This window comes from Erpetoichthys calabaricus, chromosome 18, assembly GCF_900747795.2.
Source record: "Erpetoichthys calabaricus chromosome 18, fErpCal1.3, whole genome shotgun sequence".
In the NCBI taxonomy this organism is placed as follows: Eukaryota; Metazoa; Chordata; class Cladistia; order Polypteriformes; family Polypteridae; genus Erpetoichthys; species Erpetoichthys calabaricus.
In genome coordinates, this window is record NC_041411.2 from 23,609,463 (window position 1) to 23,632,980 (window position 23,518).

A 23,518-nucleotide genomic window follows, 5' to 3' on the forward strand; every position below is an offset into this window, starting at 1 on the left:
ATTTACAATTTAACTTGTAGGGGCTATAACAACAACAACAATAATATTTATTTATATAAGCAAATGTTTTAACATAACTAGGAAAATACTTCTATTAATTTAAAATAACCAAACAAACTAACACATTGTTCTCACACACACCATGAAACCAAAAGTGTCCAAAAAAACAGACAATCCAGACCAAAAGGTCAAAAGACCAACAAAACTTACAAAACTTGTACAGAATTAAAGTTAGCTGAACTACATTAGCAAGAGGTAACACTTCAACGCAGGTCTGAAGCATCCAAGGCCTCTTTATAGGCAACCACCACAGACAGCTGTAACCGCTGCTCTGTCAGGAGATACCCTCACTTAGTTTCAACATACAGATATCAAGATAATCACTTAAATAGACACGCCTAAAAAACAAGTAAATTACAAAATAAATAAAAAAATAGGAAAATACCTAAAAAAACCCAATTAATTAAAAAATTAACTAACAAAAATGCTTTTATTAATTAACAATCTGTGCTACCTGTCTAAGATGGGCTGAAATCTTAGTAATCAACATAGACCTCCTCATCAATGTTTGCATTGCATAAATCTCTGTTATATGCCATTTGGAATGGTATTCGCAAAAGCAATGTTAAAGCTGTGCCATTTATGTGATGTGCCATCTGTTAGAATGACATATGCAATGCGTTTTATAAAAATGTTTATGATGTGCCATCTTTTGAAACGACAGAGATACAGTAACTGATAGACACACTGACACTTATCCTTTTAATAAGGTGGACACATCAAAATTATACACAAAAAGCAGAAAGATAGCCAAACAAGGATTACAAACACTAAAAGGGATGAAAGGGTTGCAAAACCATTACAGCTGTTTTATAAATTCACATTCAGGAGTTGTCACTAAGTTCGAGTCAGGGGTACTCACATTTATAGGAATGTTCCATGCCATGTAAACATGAGATTTATATTCATCCATCCACACTTCGGCTGCTCGGAGTGCATTTCGTTTTGCATAGTAATCAATGTCATTGTTGTAAGGCTTTTTTGTGCGTTCGATGTGAGCCACTCGTGCACATGGGAGGACCTCCATGCTTCCTCCACACTGCCATACCTGTGAAATGAAAGATGAAGATAAACACAGTAAGCATAAACATATGTCAAAATTAAAAAATGAACACGTGCCTCAATTAATTCAGTATGAAGGTGTTGGCTGTTGTCCTGGGTTCTGCCCACCACCCTTAACTTTACCAGTGATCTTGCTCTATGATGTGGTGGCAGGATAAGAAAATAACAGTGCAGCATAAGCTGTGCACGAGCATTGTGTCATCTTCCCGTTTTATTGTTTAGGGTATTTGTTTTAATAATTATTTTAACTTGTCATTTTTGGTTCTACCTACTGATTTTCACATTTGCTTACTAATCCTGGATACCTGATCTCCAATGCCACTATTTTATGAAAGCCCCTACAACATTGCCTGCATTTCATTTTGCCACCCAGAACTATTTTACACATTTTTATATCAGCTAAAAGAAGAAAAAAAGTTCACTTTAGTTTGTTTCTCTTAATGATACTGACAATCATTAAAATGTGGGACAGAATAAAAAAAATAACAAGAAAGAAAGAAAGAAAGAAAGAAAGAAAGAAAGAAAGAAAGAAAGAAAGAAAGAAAGAAAGAAAGAAAGAAAGAAAGAAAGAAAGAAAGAAAGAAAGATTGAGAACTCCTTTTCTATATGCTGTGCTCTTTTGTCATAGTGCAGGAGTAGGCAATGTCAGTCCTGGAGGGCCACAGTGGCTGCTGGTTTTCGTTCCAACCCAATTGTTTAATTAGAAACCAATCTTGCCAATATCAGACCTTATTTAATTTTATGCTTTGTTAGTCTGCAATGTTAGGTTCTTATATCATAGATTCTCTTTGTTTCCAAGGATATAACCTAAATAACTTGAAGCCTAAAAATGATCATTTTCAGACTGTCACATTTTTCTCTCAAGTATTTTATTAAACCAAATAGTGCATGATGTATCCACATAGGTGTAAATGGGGAACTACTGGCTCCTTTGTAATTTGCATCTTATTGCTAATAAGGAGCCATTAAAACAGTGAATGCAGTTGATTAAGACTGAAATAAGCAATTAAGGGTGGGGAACCTTGACAAGCGAGACCACTAAAATGAAGCATCAAAATGTAATTTGAGCAATAAGTCCTTCATCAGTAATAATTGACCTTTCATTAAGAAACAGGGGTCCATCCAGAACCAACGTTGCCTACTCCACTCACAGAGAGTGTAACACTTAAAACATACAGTGTTAGTCCAAAACATGGTTGGTTGTAGTTTTTACCCATCCATGTTTATGAAACTGCTTACTTCAGTACAAGGTCTTAAGGTTCATAGCCTATCCCATCAGCATGGGACTCCAGGAGAACTGGGCACTAGTCCATCTTAGGGTAAACTCATTCCTAGTGGGTCATTTTAGCCTTACAAATCACCACTAATTGGAAAGTGGTGTACCTGGAAAGAGGGAGAATGTGTAGCCTCCTTCCTGACAGAAGCCAAACCATGATGTGAACCCAAGACTCATGTGACAGCATGGTAAACTGTTGAACCAACGTGCCTCTCTTTTTTGTTGTGGAGTATTGACTGTAACCTATAGTAAAAAAAAGACTGCATCATCAGTTTCCTTGAAATCAAAATTGCTGCATTGCAGCAGATGGTCTGATCTCCACAGATGTTCTCTCATTATGTGCACCCTGAGCTGCCTGGCCTCGCTTGTGAAACTGAAGGTGATCTCCACATGCCTCACCAGTTTATCTGACAGCACACAGCATGCATACAGTATCTCTAGAAGGGTACTGAATATCTGACTCACAGTAACCTGCAGGGTAATATATTTGCAATAACCAGTTCAGTAAACACAAACTCCATATTTATTGACCTGCCTTTAGAATACGCGACTGATAAAAACCTAGCCAAGACACGTCAATCTCCCTTGCAAACCAGTGCACACACAACCAGACTCCATCAGGCACCAAGGCACGTTATGTCACACCTCAGAGCTACGGTCCACATCAGCATTTATTAAGCATACCCCTACTCATCCCCTTATACTTATTTTAATCCTTTTAATTGTGTAGCTTGGACTGCACCTGATCCACAACCATAAGTCAATTAAGAAATTTGTAAAAATGGATGGATGGGTAAACTGTTTTTTGTTAGTTTTTGAGTTGCTTTGTAAGAAAGTTTGTGATGGTGCTTTCTGTTAATGATAATGCATAATATTACTAATAAAAATACTAACGTAGTGCTGCTGCCTCACAACAAACAAGGACATCTGTCTTGATCTTCTTTATTTATTTATCCGGTTTGTACAATGCTATATACTGTATACGCTGCCGTTTTTTATTATATTCTGTAAGTGCCTTGAGCATGGGAAAGGCGCTATATAAATAAAATGTATTATTATTATTATTATCATTGTTGACATCCTGGGTGCTCCTTTTATACAGCATGTTCTACCCAAGTCCATGTGGTTTCCTCCCACAGTCCAAAGATATGCAGGTTATGTGAAATGGTGTTGTTGGTGTGTTCACCCTTCAATGGACTGGCGCCCTACCCAGAGTTTGTTGCTGTCTTTCACGCAGCTAGGCTCCAACTCCAGCTAAACCACAACCCTGCAATAAGCAGTAAGGATACAGACAGATACAACTTTTGTATTCAGGGTGTTAATCTGGTATGCACCCAACTATGCAGGGATGGATTCAAGATCAGGAACTGCTAGTTATATAATGGATGGCTGATAATAACAATAATAAAATAAAAGACACTCCTTCTGCGGACTTGACATGTCCTGTCTGCGTCTTTGGGGGATTTCCTCCCACATTCCAAAGATGTGCAGATTTATCAGCCCAATTTAAGTGAGTGTGTTCTGTGATAGAGTGACACGAGATCCAGGGCTGGTTCCTTCTTTGCACTCAATGCAGTCAAAACAGGAAACCAGCAACATGAGACCCCAACCAGCAAAGAAGGGTTGGAAAATGGATGGATGAATAAAGCATCATCCAGAGTTACTTCTTGAGTGCTAAAATCCCATAACTTCAGGAGTAGGAGTGAAGTACCACTGAAATGGGTAACCTTCATGCTTCATCAATTTGCCAACATTCTGAACAAGCCCCATTGTTTCGTCTTTCACTCTGGGCAAATCTTTGTCTTTATTCATGCAAGTGGCTTTTAGGACATACAGGGCCAAGATATGTGATGGGTCACAATTTACTTTCTTCACATTGTTTTATTTCCTTCAGGAAGAGTGCCTCAGACTCACAATGGGAGGCCGAAGAGCAATAACCTCACTAAGAAAGGCTAGACATCTCCACTTTCCAGATCTTTGGATAGGCTCATCCAAATGCACATTTCAGCTCTATATCTGAAATGTTCCCTTGACTCATGGCTCTACAGTCCTTTTGTCTTTCACAAAGCTCCACAGGGACTCTACCACTGAGGACAGCCGGGAACAGGTGGTAATATGTGCAGCAGATGACTACCCTGCGGCTGTTGTCTGTTAACACTGCAGAAATGTTACATACAGAGGGGCGAAAAGGGGACATTTGTGGCCACCTGCTGCTCACAGACATTTTACTGTCCATTAAATCACCAAGATTGAATATTATTATAAACAGAAAGGAAAGTATTACCCTCCATGACATAACAAGCACATTTCATTTAATGTTTTAAGTGTAAAAGCGGCACAGATTAAAAGAGCAAAAGGAACCCTGGAGGAAATTTACAGATTTGATCCCTTCTGCAGCTGTTGGTAGTCCATAAAAAAGATTCTAGTGATGAAAAGGTACTAAATTAAAACGCAGCCGCATTCACTGTGGCATCTTACAGCCTGTGCCAGAGAAGATGCATGTCTGTGACAACCCTGTGCTGCGGCCATCTTAGGGTTTATTTTTTTAATGTTCATTTTCTAATCATTTTAAATGTAATGATATTGGCATCAGCACATTCCATTTTGTGATAGTTGTTTGAAATAAATGCTACTATTTTGTTCTTTTTCAGATGTAAAAGGCTTGTGATCAAATAGAGTATTGACTGATGACATCATCAAGCAATGTTTGCTTAAGATGGGATCTGATTTATGACGTGTTACAGGTTGGTTGGGCAAGCAAGTGAGAATTGCGCTGTGCTCTGTGCACATGACAGTCTGCTTACTGCTACTATTACTATGTCTCTACATCTCGCTCTCATTGATCAGAGGAAGCTAAAAGAAGCTTCCAAGAAGAAATATTTAGTGTTAGAGCTTGTGTGCTTTATATCTTGGCTTTGTTTTAAGCATTTGAAATGCTTTATTTTAACATTTCTCCCATGTTCTGACCTCTAGTTCATTAGTTCACCAAATTTTGTGTGTTCCCACTCAGTAATTTCCTCTCTCTGTCTCACAAAATACCGCAGAGCACTCACTCTTTCATAGTATCACAGAATAATGATTTACTGCGTGAATTTCACCGTACTCTGTACAAGTGATATTAATGAACCTATAAACTATGACAACGACAAAGGAAAAGGATCAGCAGTAGTTACTTAGTCAAGCTTGAATGCATCTACAGAGAACACAGCTTTCACTTTCCTTGTCTGGTTCCAGGTATCTCCCTATTTTCCATAAGATCCATTCTAACTGAGTAGCATTTTCATGCATCTTGTTTGGCTTTTCTCCACGACAATGGTTAGAAAATAAATGGCTGTTAACACTCTTGTTCTCTTAAGGATGGACTTCTCCAATTCCCTATCAGTGTGGCTACACCAACTGCTATCCAGATCATCCAGATTGTTTCAACTCCTTGCTACACTTACAGTATTCCTCTCATTGAAATGGCCTCTCATTTCTTCTCTGATTCAATAGGGCACTTTTATTCAGCCCTAAAACACACTCCATTGCTGTGCTTTTCAATAAGTGTTTTCACATGTGCCCCAATAACCCAGTTATTCACAGAAACCTGATCCTAAAATGCCATTGCTGTTTACAGAAATTGGGTTATTAGCCTGGTTAACAGAGCTAGATTTCTCCAGGAAGAATATGATTTTAAGGCTATGCAAACCCTTAACCAGAATACTGTTAAGGATTTTGTAGTCTGTGCACGTCTCGTCTACTCTGTCAGCATGTACATGTATCTGCTTCGTAACGATACTGGCTTTTAGTAGCCACAGACAGAAGCGTTCACAAAATAAATTTCTAGAAGCAAATGTTCAGGTGATTGCATTATTTCTTCTCTTGGTTTAAATAATCAGTCTCAATATTTCAGAAATCACTATATTTATGTTAATGAGTTGAACATACAGTGCTAAACTCAACAACACAATTTCAGAAGCAGGTTTGAGGTAACGTGTAAAAGTAACATGCGTTATATAGTCCGATTACTTTGAACCTAACACAACACTTCTCTTACTGAAGTATAAATACCTGTGTTGTTATTATTCCAGGAGCATAGGGTGTAAGACAAGAAGCACTCGTACTAGAATGCCTCTGCCTTTGCATGGCCTCAACCACACAGCTAAGCTGAAACAATGTGCTGCATGCAATCCGGCAAGAGAAACCTACAAATAAAGTGTCATTTTGACTAAACATATTAATAAAACAAAAGAAAATTATCATAAGGGTCATGCTTATTTTTTAATTCACGGCAGCTGATGTTCATTTTTTAATCTTTTTTAAGCAATTTAATGACGCTGAAGCGCTTTGACAAAGGAGAACTCCAGACGATTACTTGCCCATGTATAGACATATTCTTAGGGAACCAGGTTTCTGCCTTAACCAGTTTATTCACCTTAATCCAGTTATGTGTGTGCATGTAAACACACTAATTATCTCCTGTCTCTTTTCACATTTATCAATAAAGTTCATTTGTTATAAAATATATATATATTTCCATACCACTGTGAACCATAGCATAATTGTTATTTATATGTAAATATGTATATACTTAGCTTGTTTTTAAAATGACACATAAACTAAAATCTGCTTATGATAACGTCTGTCTACAAATACATATGGAATTGGGAAACATTAAATGTTTCTGATTCACCTGAGAAGAGAAACTGGTTACTCTTCAGAATGTGTTTGGCTGTCTGGCAAAGTCTAATCCTGATAAAAATCAGACAGTCTGCCTTTGTCTTAGTTTTGTTTGTTAGATTTATTTGTCCATTAAAGGATTTTGGGACAAATTTTTGACTATCTTTTTGGATTTGCTGTTTTGAAAACGTTTTTCTGTCCCTATCTTACATACAGTGCTTTGTTCTCTGGGCATGCCAGTTTACGATCTTGGCCATGATAGAGGAGAATAACATAACTCTTACTATGTTTAAAAAAACAGAATTCCCAGAAGATGCTGGATACAGTTGGCATAGTTAGCACGACTGTGTTTGAGAACGCTGTTTGCAATGAATAGGCTGTTTAAACACAAAGTGCTACTAAATGGTGATGTTAGGAAAAACAGAATCCTTGGAGGTGAACATAAGAATATTTGGGTGCTGATGGAGGCAAATGTATGTGGACTGAGTGCCAATCTACAAGTCCAGATGTCGTGATATGTACCGCTTCTTAATGGCATGATGGTGCAGTTTCAACTTACATCATCTTGTAAAGGCTACATTTCACCCATAGTACTGATAGCCCACATTAGAATTCAAATTGCTTCATACTGCCTGGTCTGAGCATGAATGAATGAATAGTACAAAAGTTAAGGTCAACTCACCCTTTTTCCCTTCCTAATGTAATTGGATCCATTCTTTATCTGACTTTTTATTTTCTTCTTTTAGCTCTCTATCTGTGAATTTAGAAATCACTAGAGGTGTAACACTTGGCAGCATTAACGTTGTGACACGCTGGTCCACATGGACACACTGGCCCTCCAGTGGGCTCATTAGTATTTTGCTTTTATTCTTCTTCTGAGATGTAGGTGATACACACTGGAATGAGTAGTACTGAAGCTGGGCTCAACAAATACCATTATAAAAGTTAATTAGAAATTTTTAAAATAACATAAAAGGCACATTAAGAAGAGAGCGCTATGAACAAGTCATAAGCAGTACTCAGAAGGATCATTCCATTGACTAGGCCTTCATTCCCCATTTCAGTGGAAGCATCACTTCTGGATGGGGCGCCAGTCCACTGCAGGGCATACTCACTCACCTGAGAGTAACCTAACCTGAGATAAAAAACACACACACACAAAGAAGAACATTCAGTCTCCACAGAGGTAATGACCAGGGTGATATCAAAACCCAGGACCCATCTGCTGTGACTATTTGAGCTGACTCGGGATCCTCACTCTGAAAACTTGGTAGTGATAATTCATAGTAAATAGATGCCCCACAGGGTGGACTAAGCAGAATTGCCAGAAAGAGAGCTGCAGGCCTTAAGTCAAACTAATACGTGATATTCCTTTATAGGCTTAGTTAAGTGTTCCTGTCAACCCAGGGCAGGCCATGGGAGCAAATCCTGAGCCAAGTGACCAGGGCCTTAATAGTCCACACTACATTATTGCACCTTTCACCCCAGCTAGGCTAATGAAACACACCCTCCCACTTGCAAAGGAAACAGTGCCATGTCTCCACAGAGTAGAAGACTACTTGGCAGGCACCACTATCTGACTTATTGGGCTGTCCTGCTGCTAGAATACCATGAAAAAGCCAACAACATACAGAAAAAAGGGCATACGGTGATGCATATTATTTGTTCTGTGTTTTGTTCTATTATTCCATTCTTCGATATTCCTTGCTTCTTATTTTGTTTAATATTGTGTAGAGTGTCCTTGGGATTGAGAAAGGAAAACAGTAAGTATGACGCAAATGAAGTTTGAAATTAGAGTGCATCTTCCTAGATCACCAGTGTGCTCCCTTTGGGATGTAAATTAAACACTTGCCACTATTCTGACCGGGCACTATGACAGTGTCATGTTTTGTAACTAAACCTCTGCAGCTGGTGTATTACTATCTGTATGAATTACATAGTACCTTTCAACCTTCATTGAGACGAGGGAACACAAATGAAGACTTCTTCTTGTGAGGCAACTTCTGACAGCCTTCATTAATTTGGTTCTGTTTATCTTTAAAATAATTTCTTGTTCAGTTTAGAGACAGAAGTGGATCAGTGAAGCATGTCTTCACAGTCAGAGTGGCAGCACGAAAGCTCCTCATATGAAGAATGGAGTCAAGGCAGATGAATCAACTTCCATTGGGGTGATACGGGCTGATAGCAGCTGAGCTGTAGCTTAAACCAGGGCTCTCTTGGATATTAGGTGATTTTTTAAAATACTTGAGGTTTTCGTCATAGTGTTGAATTTGAAAGGCATTATATTTAACTTTTAACTGACTCTTTGTGTTGATGCCCAGAATGAAAAGCACAATATTCCACATGTTTACTGAAGCTCTTTCTGATAATACCCAGTATGAAAGGTATGATCCTTCCCAGAATGAACAGTGCTATTTAAAAACACTGATAATACTGCCTTGAGGGAATGTCACTACATTACTACTTTAAACAGAAACTGTTTGTGCTATTGACAGTATAAAAGGCACTACATACTTTTTTATAAAGTATTTTGAAGATACTCAGTGTAAAACTGATTATATAATTTAAAGATGGACTGAGTTAACAACAAAAGATAATAATAAAAAAATAAAATAAAAATGACATGTGGTGGCTTGGGTTTACCTTGACAGCCAGAGCAACAACTTATCTGCAATATGGCTGATGACAGAATTTATTTGAAGGTCTCTGACATACACAACAATTGCAGTCTTCACGTTCCATTTTTCAATGGCTTCTTTTAAAGCTCATTTCACTCATAACCAGTAGGCATGGTGGGCTGCTGTTCATTCTGATTCAGGGTAAACTGAGCAGAGACGGTGAGCCCACAGTGGCAGGCAAAGAGGCACTGGGTGGGATAAAATGAAGCACAGCATTGATGGGTCCACCCAATGAAAAGTAATGTGTAGCAGCCCAAACTGAGATAGTGTGTGTGGACTGTTATCATACACAGCATATTGATATTTAAAAATTAAATTTCATATTATGCAAAGACATGAAAGAGTCTCATGGTGCAAAATTCACCAAAGGGATATAATAACAGATGACAAAATGTCAGGTGACCCAGGTAAAGATCAGCCATAATGTCACTCTATAGGGGCTGACCCCACCACTGAGCTGCTACATAGTGGCTGATACATACTTGATGCATGTGCCATGTGACCTGTGACATTATAGCAGCCATTTTATAAAGGACTAGCCAACCCGTGACGTAGCATATGCCGCATAATTATGTATTGATGGGTGAACACTTCCTGAAAGACACAGTTGTCCAAATGGGGTGGGTTTGAGGATACGACTGTGAGTGAATGAAAAGATGGAACTCTGGAGAAAGCAACATACAATTCTCTGTGACTGAAAACTGGTTTGGCAGATACAGGCATATCTTTTTGAAAGTTTGGCCCTGTGCCTCATTAATTGTCATTGCAAAGGCCAATCTAACAGGAAATTGTCTGCATGTAAAAGTAAAAGTAAAATTTGAATCTGATGGGGTCAGGGATATCCGGACAGTTTGTGAGATAGGGGCTGCGATTGTTTTACACCCCAGTACATTGTGGTGAATGCAGAGAAGTCAGTCTAGTGCCTTTACAGAGACTTCTTGCTGGCATGAGGTTTCTGAGAAGCATGACAACGGAACCAATTTTAAGTTTGATTTTATGCGGAGGCATGCCAGTGGGAGTAATGGCTGCCCGGCGGGTCATGGGAATAACGACGCCGGATCGCCAGTCAGCATCGTTTATGGTCAGAACTACGACGGCATGTGATCTTCTTCGAACCTCAGACTTCCGTTCTTGATTAATGAAAACATTCTTGGCAAATGCTTTTGCTCTTGCGTGAATTGTTGGCTCTGTAGCGCGTGTGCCATGGTCGGCTACTTAGTGAATTGTTGGTGGGCGAAGCTCGGTCTTGCGTGCGTCTTGCTTGCCATGGACTTAGTGAATTATATATATAGATAACTGCATGCATTAAATGGTGTCCAAACTCTGTAATAAAATAGACGAATGACATAGTGACAAAAACGGTCTCTGGGCATTCTTTCATCTTAGAATTTTTTGGTTACATAATGTCATACAGTGAGCACGGTTATGTGATGCGAAAGTAATGGTCTATTGTATTGGCCTAAGGCAGCACAGCAGTCATCTTCCCAATAAAACAAGGCCCAGGGACAAAGAAAAGAGGTGAGGTTTTATGATCTCAATAAGGAAAAAAAGGCTTTCTTATACTAAAGCAACTTCCTTTTCTTTGTACTTTTACATTTAGCGTTTGGCCCAGTTGGTTCTATTTCATAATATCATGATGTTTCTTTTTTTATTTTGCTTATTAGAAGCTAGATGGTTGAAGCAGGTACTCTTACCTGGTTATTTACAGCCAGGTGTCAGAGGAAAGTTCTTTTAGGGATTTTGGTACCAGGTGCTGTTTCCTTTGTTCTGTCATCGAGTCACTGATAAATCTCTAGGCAATTTAGCAACAGGGAGTTTTGAGGCTCCAGAGAAACGATCCCTTGTGCCACATGATTGGTAATATATATACATTTCAATGTTATATGTTGTTATACTGGGTAGCACATGAAAAAGTAGCCACATGCACACGGTATGATGCCCCACCCTGGTTTTAACTGCAAATAAACAGAGTTAGAGGAACCTAATAGGAAGTTCCTATGCAATTCTTTTTAGTTTTGTGGAGCTGTATGTCCATACAAGTTCCTTCAAGCTGACATCTGAGGAATTTGTGGAACAATATCTTGTGACGAGTGCACCTGCAAAACAATTTAGCAATCAGTGAAATGCATCGTTCCACTGGTTTTGTAAGCAATGCATTGAATACCAAGAAACCCTTCTGTCTGTACCCTAATGGTTGTATCCAACAATGTGGACCTTATGGAAAGATATCTTCATAAGTCAAGTAGAAATTGGAATAAATCGCAATTATGACAAGAGCCTGATGTGTCAGGAAGGTTATGTCAATGTATACTCCATGATTTGCAGGTTACGTTTTGTGTATCACCCTGTTTATCAGTGTTGATCAACCAATACTCCAATAATAATATACAGCATATAACAAGCAGGTTAAAAAATGTAGGTAGGAACATCACATGAATTTATTTCTGTCCTACCATGCTTGTCTATGATCTTTCATTTTTTTCCATTACAACAGCCTTGTCACATTCAGAGTAATAACGGCAGAGGAGATGAAGTGAGGAATCAGCAATAACAACAGCTTGCGTCCCAGTGGGGTTGCTTAGGCGCCGGTATTAAGCAAAGGGCTAAAAGCTCTACGTGCATGTAGAAGCTTACGAGCAAAGCAATGACATAAAATACAGCAGTGCAGAGAAATTCGGGGAACAGACTCACGATAAATGTAAAAATAAAGAGGTTTTTTTTTTCTTCTTCTTCTGTGCCAAGCCTGTAATGGAGAGTGTCAGTAAACCTTTCAGAGTTTGTGAGCAAATGGCACTGTGATGGAAGAGACCTCTTATGCCTAAAAAAACAGAGACACCTCGTAAATGCTTTCTTGGAAATATTTATAACGCTTTACAAAGAGGGGCACTAAAGACAAAACCAACCTCCATATCTTTCTAAACAGTAATATAGTGTGCTGCATATAAATATATGTACGTTATCAGAAAACAGCCTCTTTTATATAACTGACATAAATCTTTAGGCTCAAAAGTGCAATTTCGGAGACGGTCACCACACATGGATATTCATCCTCCAAGCCAGGGGTCTTTTCATTTGTGGTTCTTGATGGGTTTACCACAGGGGTCAAACAAGTTTTTTTTTTTTTTTTGTAATATCATCCACAGCATTGACAGATGTCAAAGATGAACCGAACAGATTTTATATATCATTTTCATATTTGAGTGTTCTGCGCCTTACAGCAGACCACTCGATTAATAAACCTAAATAAATAAAACAGGTTGCCAGTCTTAATAAGGTCCTCTAAAACGGTGGCTACAAGAAGTGGTGCCTTTTGCTGAACATGCTGGAAACACAGAAGAGGTTTGGGGAAACAGACGAGAAACTCCTGACAACTTGGAGAACGTCACACCCTTTTCCATTCTTGGGTGAGGACCAGAAACCAGCATTAGCCAAATGCCCTAAGAATGCCCAGAGATGGCATGATGTGGAATGACAGCCAACCCCCTTCTCATCACATGACTCCAGGCAGGCTAATAAAAGGAAGAAGTTCTCTTCAGTCACTCCAGCAGGAAGGGACTTACTGTGAAAGGTGCTTCAAAAAAGAACAGTCATGGATTAGAGACAGCCTGGCTGGACAGGTAAGGACAAGAGAGGTTTTAGGGACTGGGATAAAGATTAAAACAAGACTCTTGCAGCAGACATTTTATATCATAAACAACTTCTTAGCTGTATCTCTGTGACAATGATTTACTTTTCTTTCAAGAAAATGGAATAGCTCAGGTGTGAGTTCTCCCTCTGGGTGATTTGAGTTCCCCCAGCAGGCACAAAAAGAATTTGTCTTTTATTCTTTTAGATGTGTAAAACATAAGCTTGTGGTTCCAATGATCCCTTTCTATTTCTGTGTTGTGTCTAACATAGGTGTCCAATGCTTCTTATATCTTTCTGTTTAATCACAGCTGCCTCCACACCCCGGAGCTGCAGTTCTACCTCCTCAAGGTCACAAGGGCTCCACAAAATATGAAGGACATCGGATCTGTAACTTAGTAGCAAACAGACACGTAAAGTGCCAAATAATGCAACATTACAGCACCGTACATCCCAGACAGTGAAGCATAATTAACAGTCGCTGAGAGCTGGACAATAACTGAGAAGAAGATGTAAGGATATGATGAAAGGTTGACGGTATAATCAAACAATTCTGTCAGCACTGAGGATATGGGCGAGATAAAACAGAATCATGGACTTGAACAGCAGAGCATCTGGGATGTGATCTGATGCATGAAGCAAAAACAAAAGCAGCCCTGAAACCTTGTGCCTGTTATACCACATATAAAAGGGAAAATGAAGGAGACGCATAGTTTCGGTATGGGACTTAAGAGGGAGCTGTAGCGATATGTTCAAAAAGAAGAAATGAGAAGAAAAAGAGTGGGGTGAACTCATTTAAAAAATTATATGATGGACAAGGGGTTGACAGCAAAAAAACTGTGGAACAGGACAGGAAGGGCCAGACAATAAGCCAGTGAGGGAACACAGGGGCTGCCAGGGGATTCTAAGCTCCTGACATGTACTTAGTAGACCCTGAGGATAAGTGGGTTGCTGCCAATGAGGAAACCCTGAATACTTCCCCAGAATACTAGAAGGCAGACCATCCAGAAAATGCAAGGAATGTAGAATGAGACACCAAAGAATGGTAAGAACATGAAATGACTTCTTGCTAATCCGGAATGCAGCACGTCTGCTATTTTACCAGATTAATAAACTACAAAAAAACAATGCAAGAATCACAACTGAAAATGCGTCATTTTCTTCAAAAGTACCAAATTACTAAGAACTGAAGTCTAAGAATCTGGAAAAGCGATCAGAAACAAGACAGAAACAAAATAACAAAATCCTCCAATGAGTTCTTTTAAATTATCTGCAAACTCACAGAGCGATTGAAAGAATAGTGTTGAACTTTATACGATTGGCCTTGGAGGTATAAACACAGTACTTCCAGTTTATCTGCCTAGCAACTGTCACACACATGCGCATGGGAGGAAGCTGAAAGGCTCAAAAGAAGGTAATTCCCAGTCGGACCAGGTGGTGGCAGAGTACACTGATCCTTTCTCTTTTTTCCCCACAGACCAAATGTGGGAAATCCCACTTGGGCTTTATGACATCAATTCCAGTCCCACCCCAGAACTTGCCACTTCCGCTTCCACACCCAGAAGACATCACTTCCTCCCTGCCGACTTTAAAACCGACTTGTTTGTACCATAACCTCAGTTCTGTTTTGGACTTTTGTCTGTAAAGACCTTTACTTTTTCAGACACTCTACAATTCTACAGAAGGCTGACCCAACCCTCTTAACATGTCAAGGCTTGATTATTCCCAAACAACCTAGCCCAGGCAATACACAAAATAGAGGTTGTGAAAACTACAAAAATGACGTTAAAACTGCACAAAAAATCCTTGAAATTATAACAATTATAAGTTGGTAGATAGGTACCATGTTTTACTCTGCCATAATTCTTTAGCCCTTTAGGTGGCAGTACCCAGTTGAAATGAGTAGGCCTATGACGTCTATGCTTCCCATTAAAGAGAGGAGGCCCAGGAATTTCCTAAGAAACCTGGACCCTTAATGGCTAGAGAGGGCTTGTGGGTATACTGGTCTCAGGACTCTGAGGGTACTGTACTTCTGGAGTTTACAAAGTGAATTTGGGCAGGGGTTTAACAGACTACCATAACCAAAAGGCTCAAATAAGATGAGTTGGAGCAAGAGGACCAGTGAGCACATGTTGGGTGTGCAAGAGGACGAGCCACTCAGCCTACTCTAATTAGTGTGAAGGAGGTCAAAACCCATTTAGAAAGGCAGAGGGAGGCAGCACAGCTTATCCTGTCTTCTGTCTAGTTTTTGTTTTGTATTAACCTTGTGTTTGCCCATTCTTTATGTATTTGGTAGCAATAAGCGCACCCTGCTTTTATTATTCTTGCCTGCTTGGTACAATTGTGGATGTGGAGGGTCTCTAAGAGGGAGCCATTTCTGTTACCAATGCATGGAAATATTACACTCATTTAGTGGGCACTATTAAACAAGTCGCTTGGGCACTTCAAGGGCCTCTGACATATGCTTGAGCAGTTCTTGTGATATGATTAACAACAAGCGTTACATGACAGAGGATACGAAAAATGTTCTGTTACTTGAAATGGGGAGCTGAGGAATCATTTTAAACAAGCTTACAAATTGGCTGGAGACAAACTGAAGAGATCTGACAAAATGATGCCATCAACTAGATTGTTTGCCAAGTCGTAAACAAAGTGGGCATGTGCAGAGCTGTTTGCACTGTATGTCATTACAGAACTGTTTTCTAAAATTTCACAGGTAGATGACCAAGCACGCCACTCAAGGGCAGCTGAAGTGGACGTGTTTGCTTGTGTCAATGAAACTTTGACTGCATGCTCCTTATTGCTTATGTTGGTGCAAGTAATCAAACTTTAGCATAGAGGCTCCAGGCATTTTACACAAACTGACCACATTATTCCAGGCCATTTATATCAAGTCTTCAGTAGCCTCCAGACCAATAAGTAAACACCACTGACATTACAGAAAAACGAAACAAATGCAATCTACAAACTGCACGGCCCTTTGGGAGAACCGTTGGGAACCCACATATAATCAAAATTACAAGATACTTGGTAGACAAAGCTCACCAGTTGTGCTGGACCATTTGGGTGGCATTACACTTAACACTTGCTGAATTAGGAACAGTAGGCCCGGCTGAGTTTGTGGCTGGTGGGCAGCACTCTTGATAATGGACTCATGCAGCCTTTTTGTGTTCACAAATATTCTTTTGACAGTAAATGTGTTGCTGGGTTAGACTGAAGTTGTGACACCAAAAAAACCAAACAAACGACTGACCAGTGCAAGCAGAATATGGAGACACGTTTTATTCTATCATTTAAATATCGGTATTGTTTATTTCATATTACTTTGTACATCTGTTTTTCATGTATGCTCCCATTTGAGTATTTGGTGACATTGGTACGTCTGTTTTATCTTTTGGTCTTCCCGTATTTCAGAGGTGCTGCCATTTTTTGTGAAGGATCTCTGCAATGTGACATATGTGTCATGTGTCCCATGACATTGCGGCAGCCATGATTTACAGTATAAGATCGCTAGATCACATTAAACAGAATCTAAACATTAAGCAGTTATGAGAAAGACCATGCAAGTGCAATTTAAAACAATTATTTACGAGACAAATTTTAGGTTTACCTTTTGTTTGGCATTAACTATGAATTTTGTTTTTGCCCTTTTTTCTCAGCATGCGACTTTCATAACAATCCAGACTATCATTCTGAATAGGCCTTAAAAAAGAACATTAGCTTATATGCGTCAATCCAAATATAAAACTGTCTGAGCAGACACTCCATCAAGCCTTACTTAAATGTAGAATAGTGTGCGTACCTGTCTAATCTATCTAGCACCTACTGAGCACGGAGAGGGCAGACTGCTGAATGAAAAAGAAACTTAATAAGCACAAGCAAGTTGTGTTAATGTTGACATAAACCAAAAAATATTACCATTTCTCAGTATGTGATATTCCAATGTTGTAGCCATCTTGGCTCCACTGAACCAATGGGAGATTCCCAGCCCAAACCAAAAACATTAAGTTAAAAAAAGAAAATATACATTTAAAATGTTAAAACATGCAGCATGGAACATCTCAGTGGATGGTCTGCTATATATACACCATGGTAGGTGCTATAAATCCCAGTTTTGTGTCTTTAGGTAATTTAGTTTTATTTCTGATGGAATTATTTCTATTGTGATGGAATAACTTTAAGTATGCCATGTTTACTCATCTGTTTGTAGATGTTATAAAGCACAGCGACATCGCTATTGCCGATACAATTCAAGATGGAATTGCTGTAGTGCTGGCATCCAAGTATTAGAAAGCTCAAACAATAAATTTACATGCAAATAATTTATTTAAGGAAATGATACTTAGACAGTCAGGACTGTTGCTTTGTCTTTCAGTTTTTGACTTTCTGACAACTGATCTTTTGAACATCCTGGTTCTGACTTGTCTTGTCTGCTCCTTTTACTTCATTCATTTCCTTCTTCTTGATATTAAAAAATCAGTTCTTCAGGATGAGCATTTTATATACTTATAACAGGCAGTATTGGCCAGTCCGTAGCAGCTCCTCCAAATCTCAGATCCTTTAGGTCATTTTACATTAAAGACAGACAAACGTGTATGCTTAGATGTATCATAATTGTAAATGTGGGAAATATACACAATATTCACAAACTCACTTAAAGGATAAGCCTGCTATTTTTAAAGTCAAAATTATTCTTTCGCAATCATGTAATACTTTAATTTACCATGGGAATTTACGTTCTCAAGTGAATTATTTTTTTAATACATTTTCAAAAATATTGGGCCCGTTCTTGCAGTTTAAAATGGTGTCTATGAGACACTGGTCCAAATGTGAAAACAATCCTTTAATCCAACTCAGGGTCATGGGTGGCCAACATCATACAAGAGGCAGGAATCATTGTTGGAAAAGGGTCAGTTCTTTGAAGGACTTATTCACATGTACACTCACATTTGGTCAATTTAGAATTACCAATTAGCCATAAACACACGTGTTTGGGATGCAGGAGGAAACCCAAATAGCTGGGACTAAATGTACAGATGCAAGCAGTGATCAGATATGATGTTTGAACCCTGGTCACTTTATCTATAAGGCAGCTTTGCTAACCACTGGAGCATTGCATCACTTTATGAGGTATTTGTGGAATAAAAATAAAGTGAACAGAATTAAAAATGTAGGAAAGCAAATACATTCAGATTAATCTTGGAGAGCTATGCCTGCACTGCTCCATCCATACTCAACACTATGCACATATAGAAAAGTAAAGGTAAAGCAGAACAGAGTGATAATGTGGGACAAGTAAAATAATTATTGGTGAATTTGGAGCAAAGCATCTTCCCAGTCTCTCCGCTGATCTGCACACATGAGAGTCGAAAGTGTTAAAGCCTAATGAGAAGCAGAAACAAGTTCCAAGGCATCTGGCTTTGAACTGCATGAAGAATGAAGAATTTCCCAGTTAATGAATGTTTATGTTCTATTAGTAGCAGGCGACTTGTCAAAGGTGACTCCTTGGAGATGCTGATCAAAGTCCACAAAACCGTGGGCCAGATGTTTGCTCCATCTCAGCAGTCATAAACTCGTTATGGACTCCACTGACAAAGGATTAGCAAAACAACCAAACCAAATTGCTTCTCTTCCCTAGACATGAAATGTATAATTATGGAAAATGATGGCCATACTGTGACATCAGAATCTAACTGTAAAGCTGCAATAAAAAGAATGATAAATTTCTCCCCAATATTCTAAGAACACTGAAATAAATAAAAAGGTGTAAATAATGTATGCAGGCCTTATCCTTTGTCTTTGTTTTCTGCAAATATGCCATATATTCTTGCTTATTAAACCAGCCAGATTCTTCCAGCCATGGGCACTTTAAACACGCAACACTAGTAATGCAATTTAAGCATCCTTGTGCACATTATGACAAAAATCAGAATAGAGTGGCTGAGCGTATTCAGTAAAGGCGCTGTGATGTTTACACAAAGCTAGAATGGCTGGCAGGCTTTTTAAAATGAAATTAATCAGCAGTCATGCATAGCTCCCATGTATTTCCATATACCACTGGTACTTTTTTTTAATGAAGGAGGATGTTAGCATTGGCAAGGCACAGTGATGTTTTTTCCAACCACCAGAAGTTCCCCTTGAAGTTCATCTCAATGGGTGGCACAGTAGTTAACATTGCTGCCTTACTGCACTGGGGACCTGTGCTTAAATCTTGGCCCTGTCAGTGTGGAGTTTGCACACTTGCTATGTGGATTTGCTTTGTTTTTTGGCCACATCCCAAAGACACACAGATTATTTTAAATTGTCCCTCTAAATTATTATTAATATTAGTATAGGTTTAGCTGATGGCTTTACCCAAGATGACTTACAAGATCAGGTTATGGTACAGTTATTTCCAGACTTTATGGAGCACAGGCAGATTTAGGGAATTTCTAGAAGTCACTGGGGAGAACTTACACTTTTTTTTCTATTTGAATTAATGGCTTTTACGTGTTTCTGTTGGAAAACACCCCTTATGCACAGCCTGACAGAACAGACTAGGCTTGTAAAGTTTACAGAAACATGCATGATGACCATCACACCACCAACTCAACTTGTATAGTGCTGTTTCTCTTTCGACAGGTGATACTCTGATATTTCAAAACACTCGTTCTGTCCCTGTCTTCTACTGAGACGGCATCAAGGAGGCCCACCTGAGACTTATTATCCAGTATCAGTGAAATCCTATGCTTGATGGTGGAACACAAAAACAAACATACATAAATGCTATACATATGAACAGATGCTAACTCAGCTTTATTTATCTTGCCTGAAGAAGGGACCGGAGTTGCCTGGAAAGCTTGCAAATTGTAATCTTTTTAGTCAGCCAATAAAAGGAGTCATTTTGCTTGACTTCTCATTTCATATAGATGAGTGAGAGGTGCCTGCAGGGAAGCAGAGGACACTCAACAATGTAGGGCAAACTGGGGACAGCCATAGAAAAAAGCCATGTCACCCCAAGTCATTACCTGGCAGTGTGGATTCCTAGGAGAAAGGCAGCTCAGGATTAACCCTTGTTGGATGGCAGACGCCCAAACACAGTGCCCCCTTATTGTTTGTAGGACTACCTCTTACCCTGTAAATAACTGAGGAAGCGGCCTTCTCCTGCCAGCATTAAGATCTGGGGGGAACAGGAAGAAAAAATCCTTGGCACAGACGGAGGAAGATTGGAAATAAAGAAATTCTGTAATTACGGAAGGACAGGAAAAGCAGATTAAGGAATCTAATGGAGGCCAAGAGAGGTGTGAGAGGAGCTCACTGTTTCATGCAGTATGTGGTTTACTGTTTAATCCCCTGTTTACCTCTCTTTTTGTATTCAGTGAACAAACACCTCCAACAATGAATAACGTGTGCCTCACTGCCCTAAATCCATCAGGGGTTAAAAGGGGAAAGCAAAATCATTGCCTTTGACTCTACTGGTGTCCCATAAGACAACTGAATAGAATAGCAATGTTCAGAAAATAAGTAAGCTAAGGCATTGATTATTTCATTTCATGAGATGAAGCCTAGGAAGTAAAGATTCAGAAAACAGTAGGAGATTTTCACAGAGTTATAGACCTCCAGAACACCCTGTGGGAGCAGAAATACTTCCATTTAAGAACAAAAGGAGTTTGTAAATTTTGTCTAAGGGGAAAGAAAGGTAATATGTTACTTTTTGGTCCCCCTCCCCTTTTGGTTTTTATTACTACATTAAAACTTCAGTACCAAACCACGTTTTGCCCATTAGGGCATGTGACAGCGTGGCCTTTGATGGATCTGCATGCCATCCAAGGTCAGTCTTCCCTTTACACTCCAAGCTACCTGAACTGACAGATAATCTAGTCACCACCTATATGAAGTTTACATATTCTGCCTGTAACTGGGTGAGTTTTCTGCAGAGGCCCTGGAGACTTGAGTGCTACATTAACAGGCAGCTCTGAAGTGGCCTGGTGTGGGTACAGCGCCATAACTGCATGCCATGCAGGTGGGCCAGCTGCATAATACTCATGGTGGACTGCATTGTGGCTGTTTTGCAAGGCTTTGTTATTAACATGCTTTCCTACTACACACTGGAATGAAAATGTTAATGGTGTTATCATTACCACAACTCCACAAAGCTTAATTCTTAACATTCACCTTCTGAAATATCTCATTGAGAGCAGACATTTTGTATTATATATGCATATATAAAATGCTAAAGGCTATGCCTGACCTCGTCTTTTATCCTGGTCTTATCTCATAAACTTTTCTGACCTCTTGCTGAAGTCAATACATCTGCTGTCCGTCAAGCACATGAGGTACAACGACCTGCTGGTGCTTGTGCACTATTGAGACTGGAACTTATCTTGGAAGGACCAGAGATGCACGTGTTTTTAGTTAAGATTTAATTTTACATGGGAAGCTGTTTTTTTACAGGTTTTCTTCATTGCATACAACCCAAAAAAAGGATTTGCACGGTATATGAATTCACAACTAAATGCAGCTGCCACTCCCTTTAATCTATCTATACCTGCAATATAAGGCTCATTATATTAAAAAAAAGCAATTTGCCCTGTAGACTGAGGTAGACAATTCTGGATGACACTGAGCATATGAATAACTTGTGTTTAAACCCCATGGGTCCTCTAAGCCATCCAAGAGCAAATGTAATACAACAAAAACCAAGATAAGAATATTGGATTCTGCAAATGGCTTATGTTTCTTTGAATTCTCTGTTTTTGGTCTCTTATTCTTCAGAAAAGCTATCATCGAGCAGACGGGCATAACCTTGCAGTTCTTGCTAGTTTTATAACATGCATGAGCATAAAAATAGGAAGTATTTTGACTTTCAAAGAAACAGAAACAGTCCCCGAGGGACCCTATTAACTGTCAGGATTCAAAATCATGGCTTTAATCTTGGGAATTCATATTGTATGGTGTAGAAAGATAGGGGTCAACACCATGGTGGCATCTTCCAAAAAACACAGAGAGCAGCTCTGTTTGTTTCGTGTGGAATATCAGTTCTTGTGCGTGTACAGTATGTGTGTGAGTCTGCGTGGTAATTTCAATGGCAATAAAAATCCCTATGACAGAATCAGTACTACTAAACAAAGCTAGAAAATACTCTTTTTGATGGATACTGATACCAATGAGTAATTTTATTAATATTATGTAGAGGATTAGAATCCAATAAATTAAAGAAGTTAGCTTACTAACTAAAATTTGGCCAATGCCAAAAATAACTGTCCAACTGAATTAAATGACTGTCATCCAGTGGCCCTTACATCACTCTTGGCCGCGTGTCTGGAGTGACTGGTTCTTGCTCACCTTATTTTGCAGGTCAGCTCCCCTTCGGATCCACTGCAGTTTGCATACAGACAGAACTGTTCAGTGGAAGATGCGGCCAGGACTGTTTTTCATGCCAGTTATGCACTCTTGAGGAACCCACAGTCCTTTGTGAGATTACTGTTTATTGACTTTACTTCAGCCTGTAAATGTAGAAAGCCTGATATCCTCAACAGTAAATTACAGAAGTTACAGATGGACCCCTATCTCAGCCTATGGATTATTGAGTTTGTCCTTAAAGGGGAGCAGCTTGTTAAAGTTAACAATTATGTTTTTGCAATTCATCATACATCAATAGGAGCTGCACCAAGAACAGTGTCTGCTCCCATACTAACATCCTGAGATGATCTGACATCATTCGTTGCATTGACTGGCACCTCTAATAATGTGGCACATTATGAGGAAGAGGCCACAATGTTGCAGAGGCAGTGCCAGGAACAGAACCTCCAACTAAAGGTGTAGAAGACAAAAGAGCTGTTCAATGACTTTAGGAAAAATGCTAAACCAACGTAACCACTGGTCCACAATGGAGAACAAATTTAGAGGGTTAGTAGCTGTATGTACCTTAAGAACAATATTGGGTAACATATTTGAATTTTAATGAAAACTCTCAGTACATCTACAGAAAATACCAACAGTGCAGCTATTTATTAAGATGGCTGAAGAAAATGGACATTTCAGCTAGCATCTTACAGAACTATTATATAAGCCACACTGAGTGCATACTAACGTTTTCATTCCTGGTCTGGTATGGGTCACAGTTTGTGACTAACAAAAAATAACTTAAATATTTGTATATTTCTTATAATTTATAGGA

General features: G+C 39.1%; 1 protein-coding gene across 2 annotated transcripts in view; it reads right to left on the reverse strand.

Moving 5' to 3' along the window:
* Window positions 1-23,518, reverse strand: part of galnt9 (polypeptide N-acetylgalactosaminyltransferase 9) — a 201,308-nt gene that overhangs the window by 34,956 nt on the left and 142,834 nt on the right. For both annotated transcript variants that reach the window (XM_028824848.2, XM_028824847.2), the window contains exon 7: window positions 923-1,108. In XM_028824848.2, coding sequence (XP_028680681.1) covers window positions 923-1,108 — 186 coding nt within the window. The remainder of the gene's footprint in view (window positions 1-922; window positions 1,109-23,518) is intronic.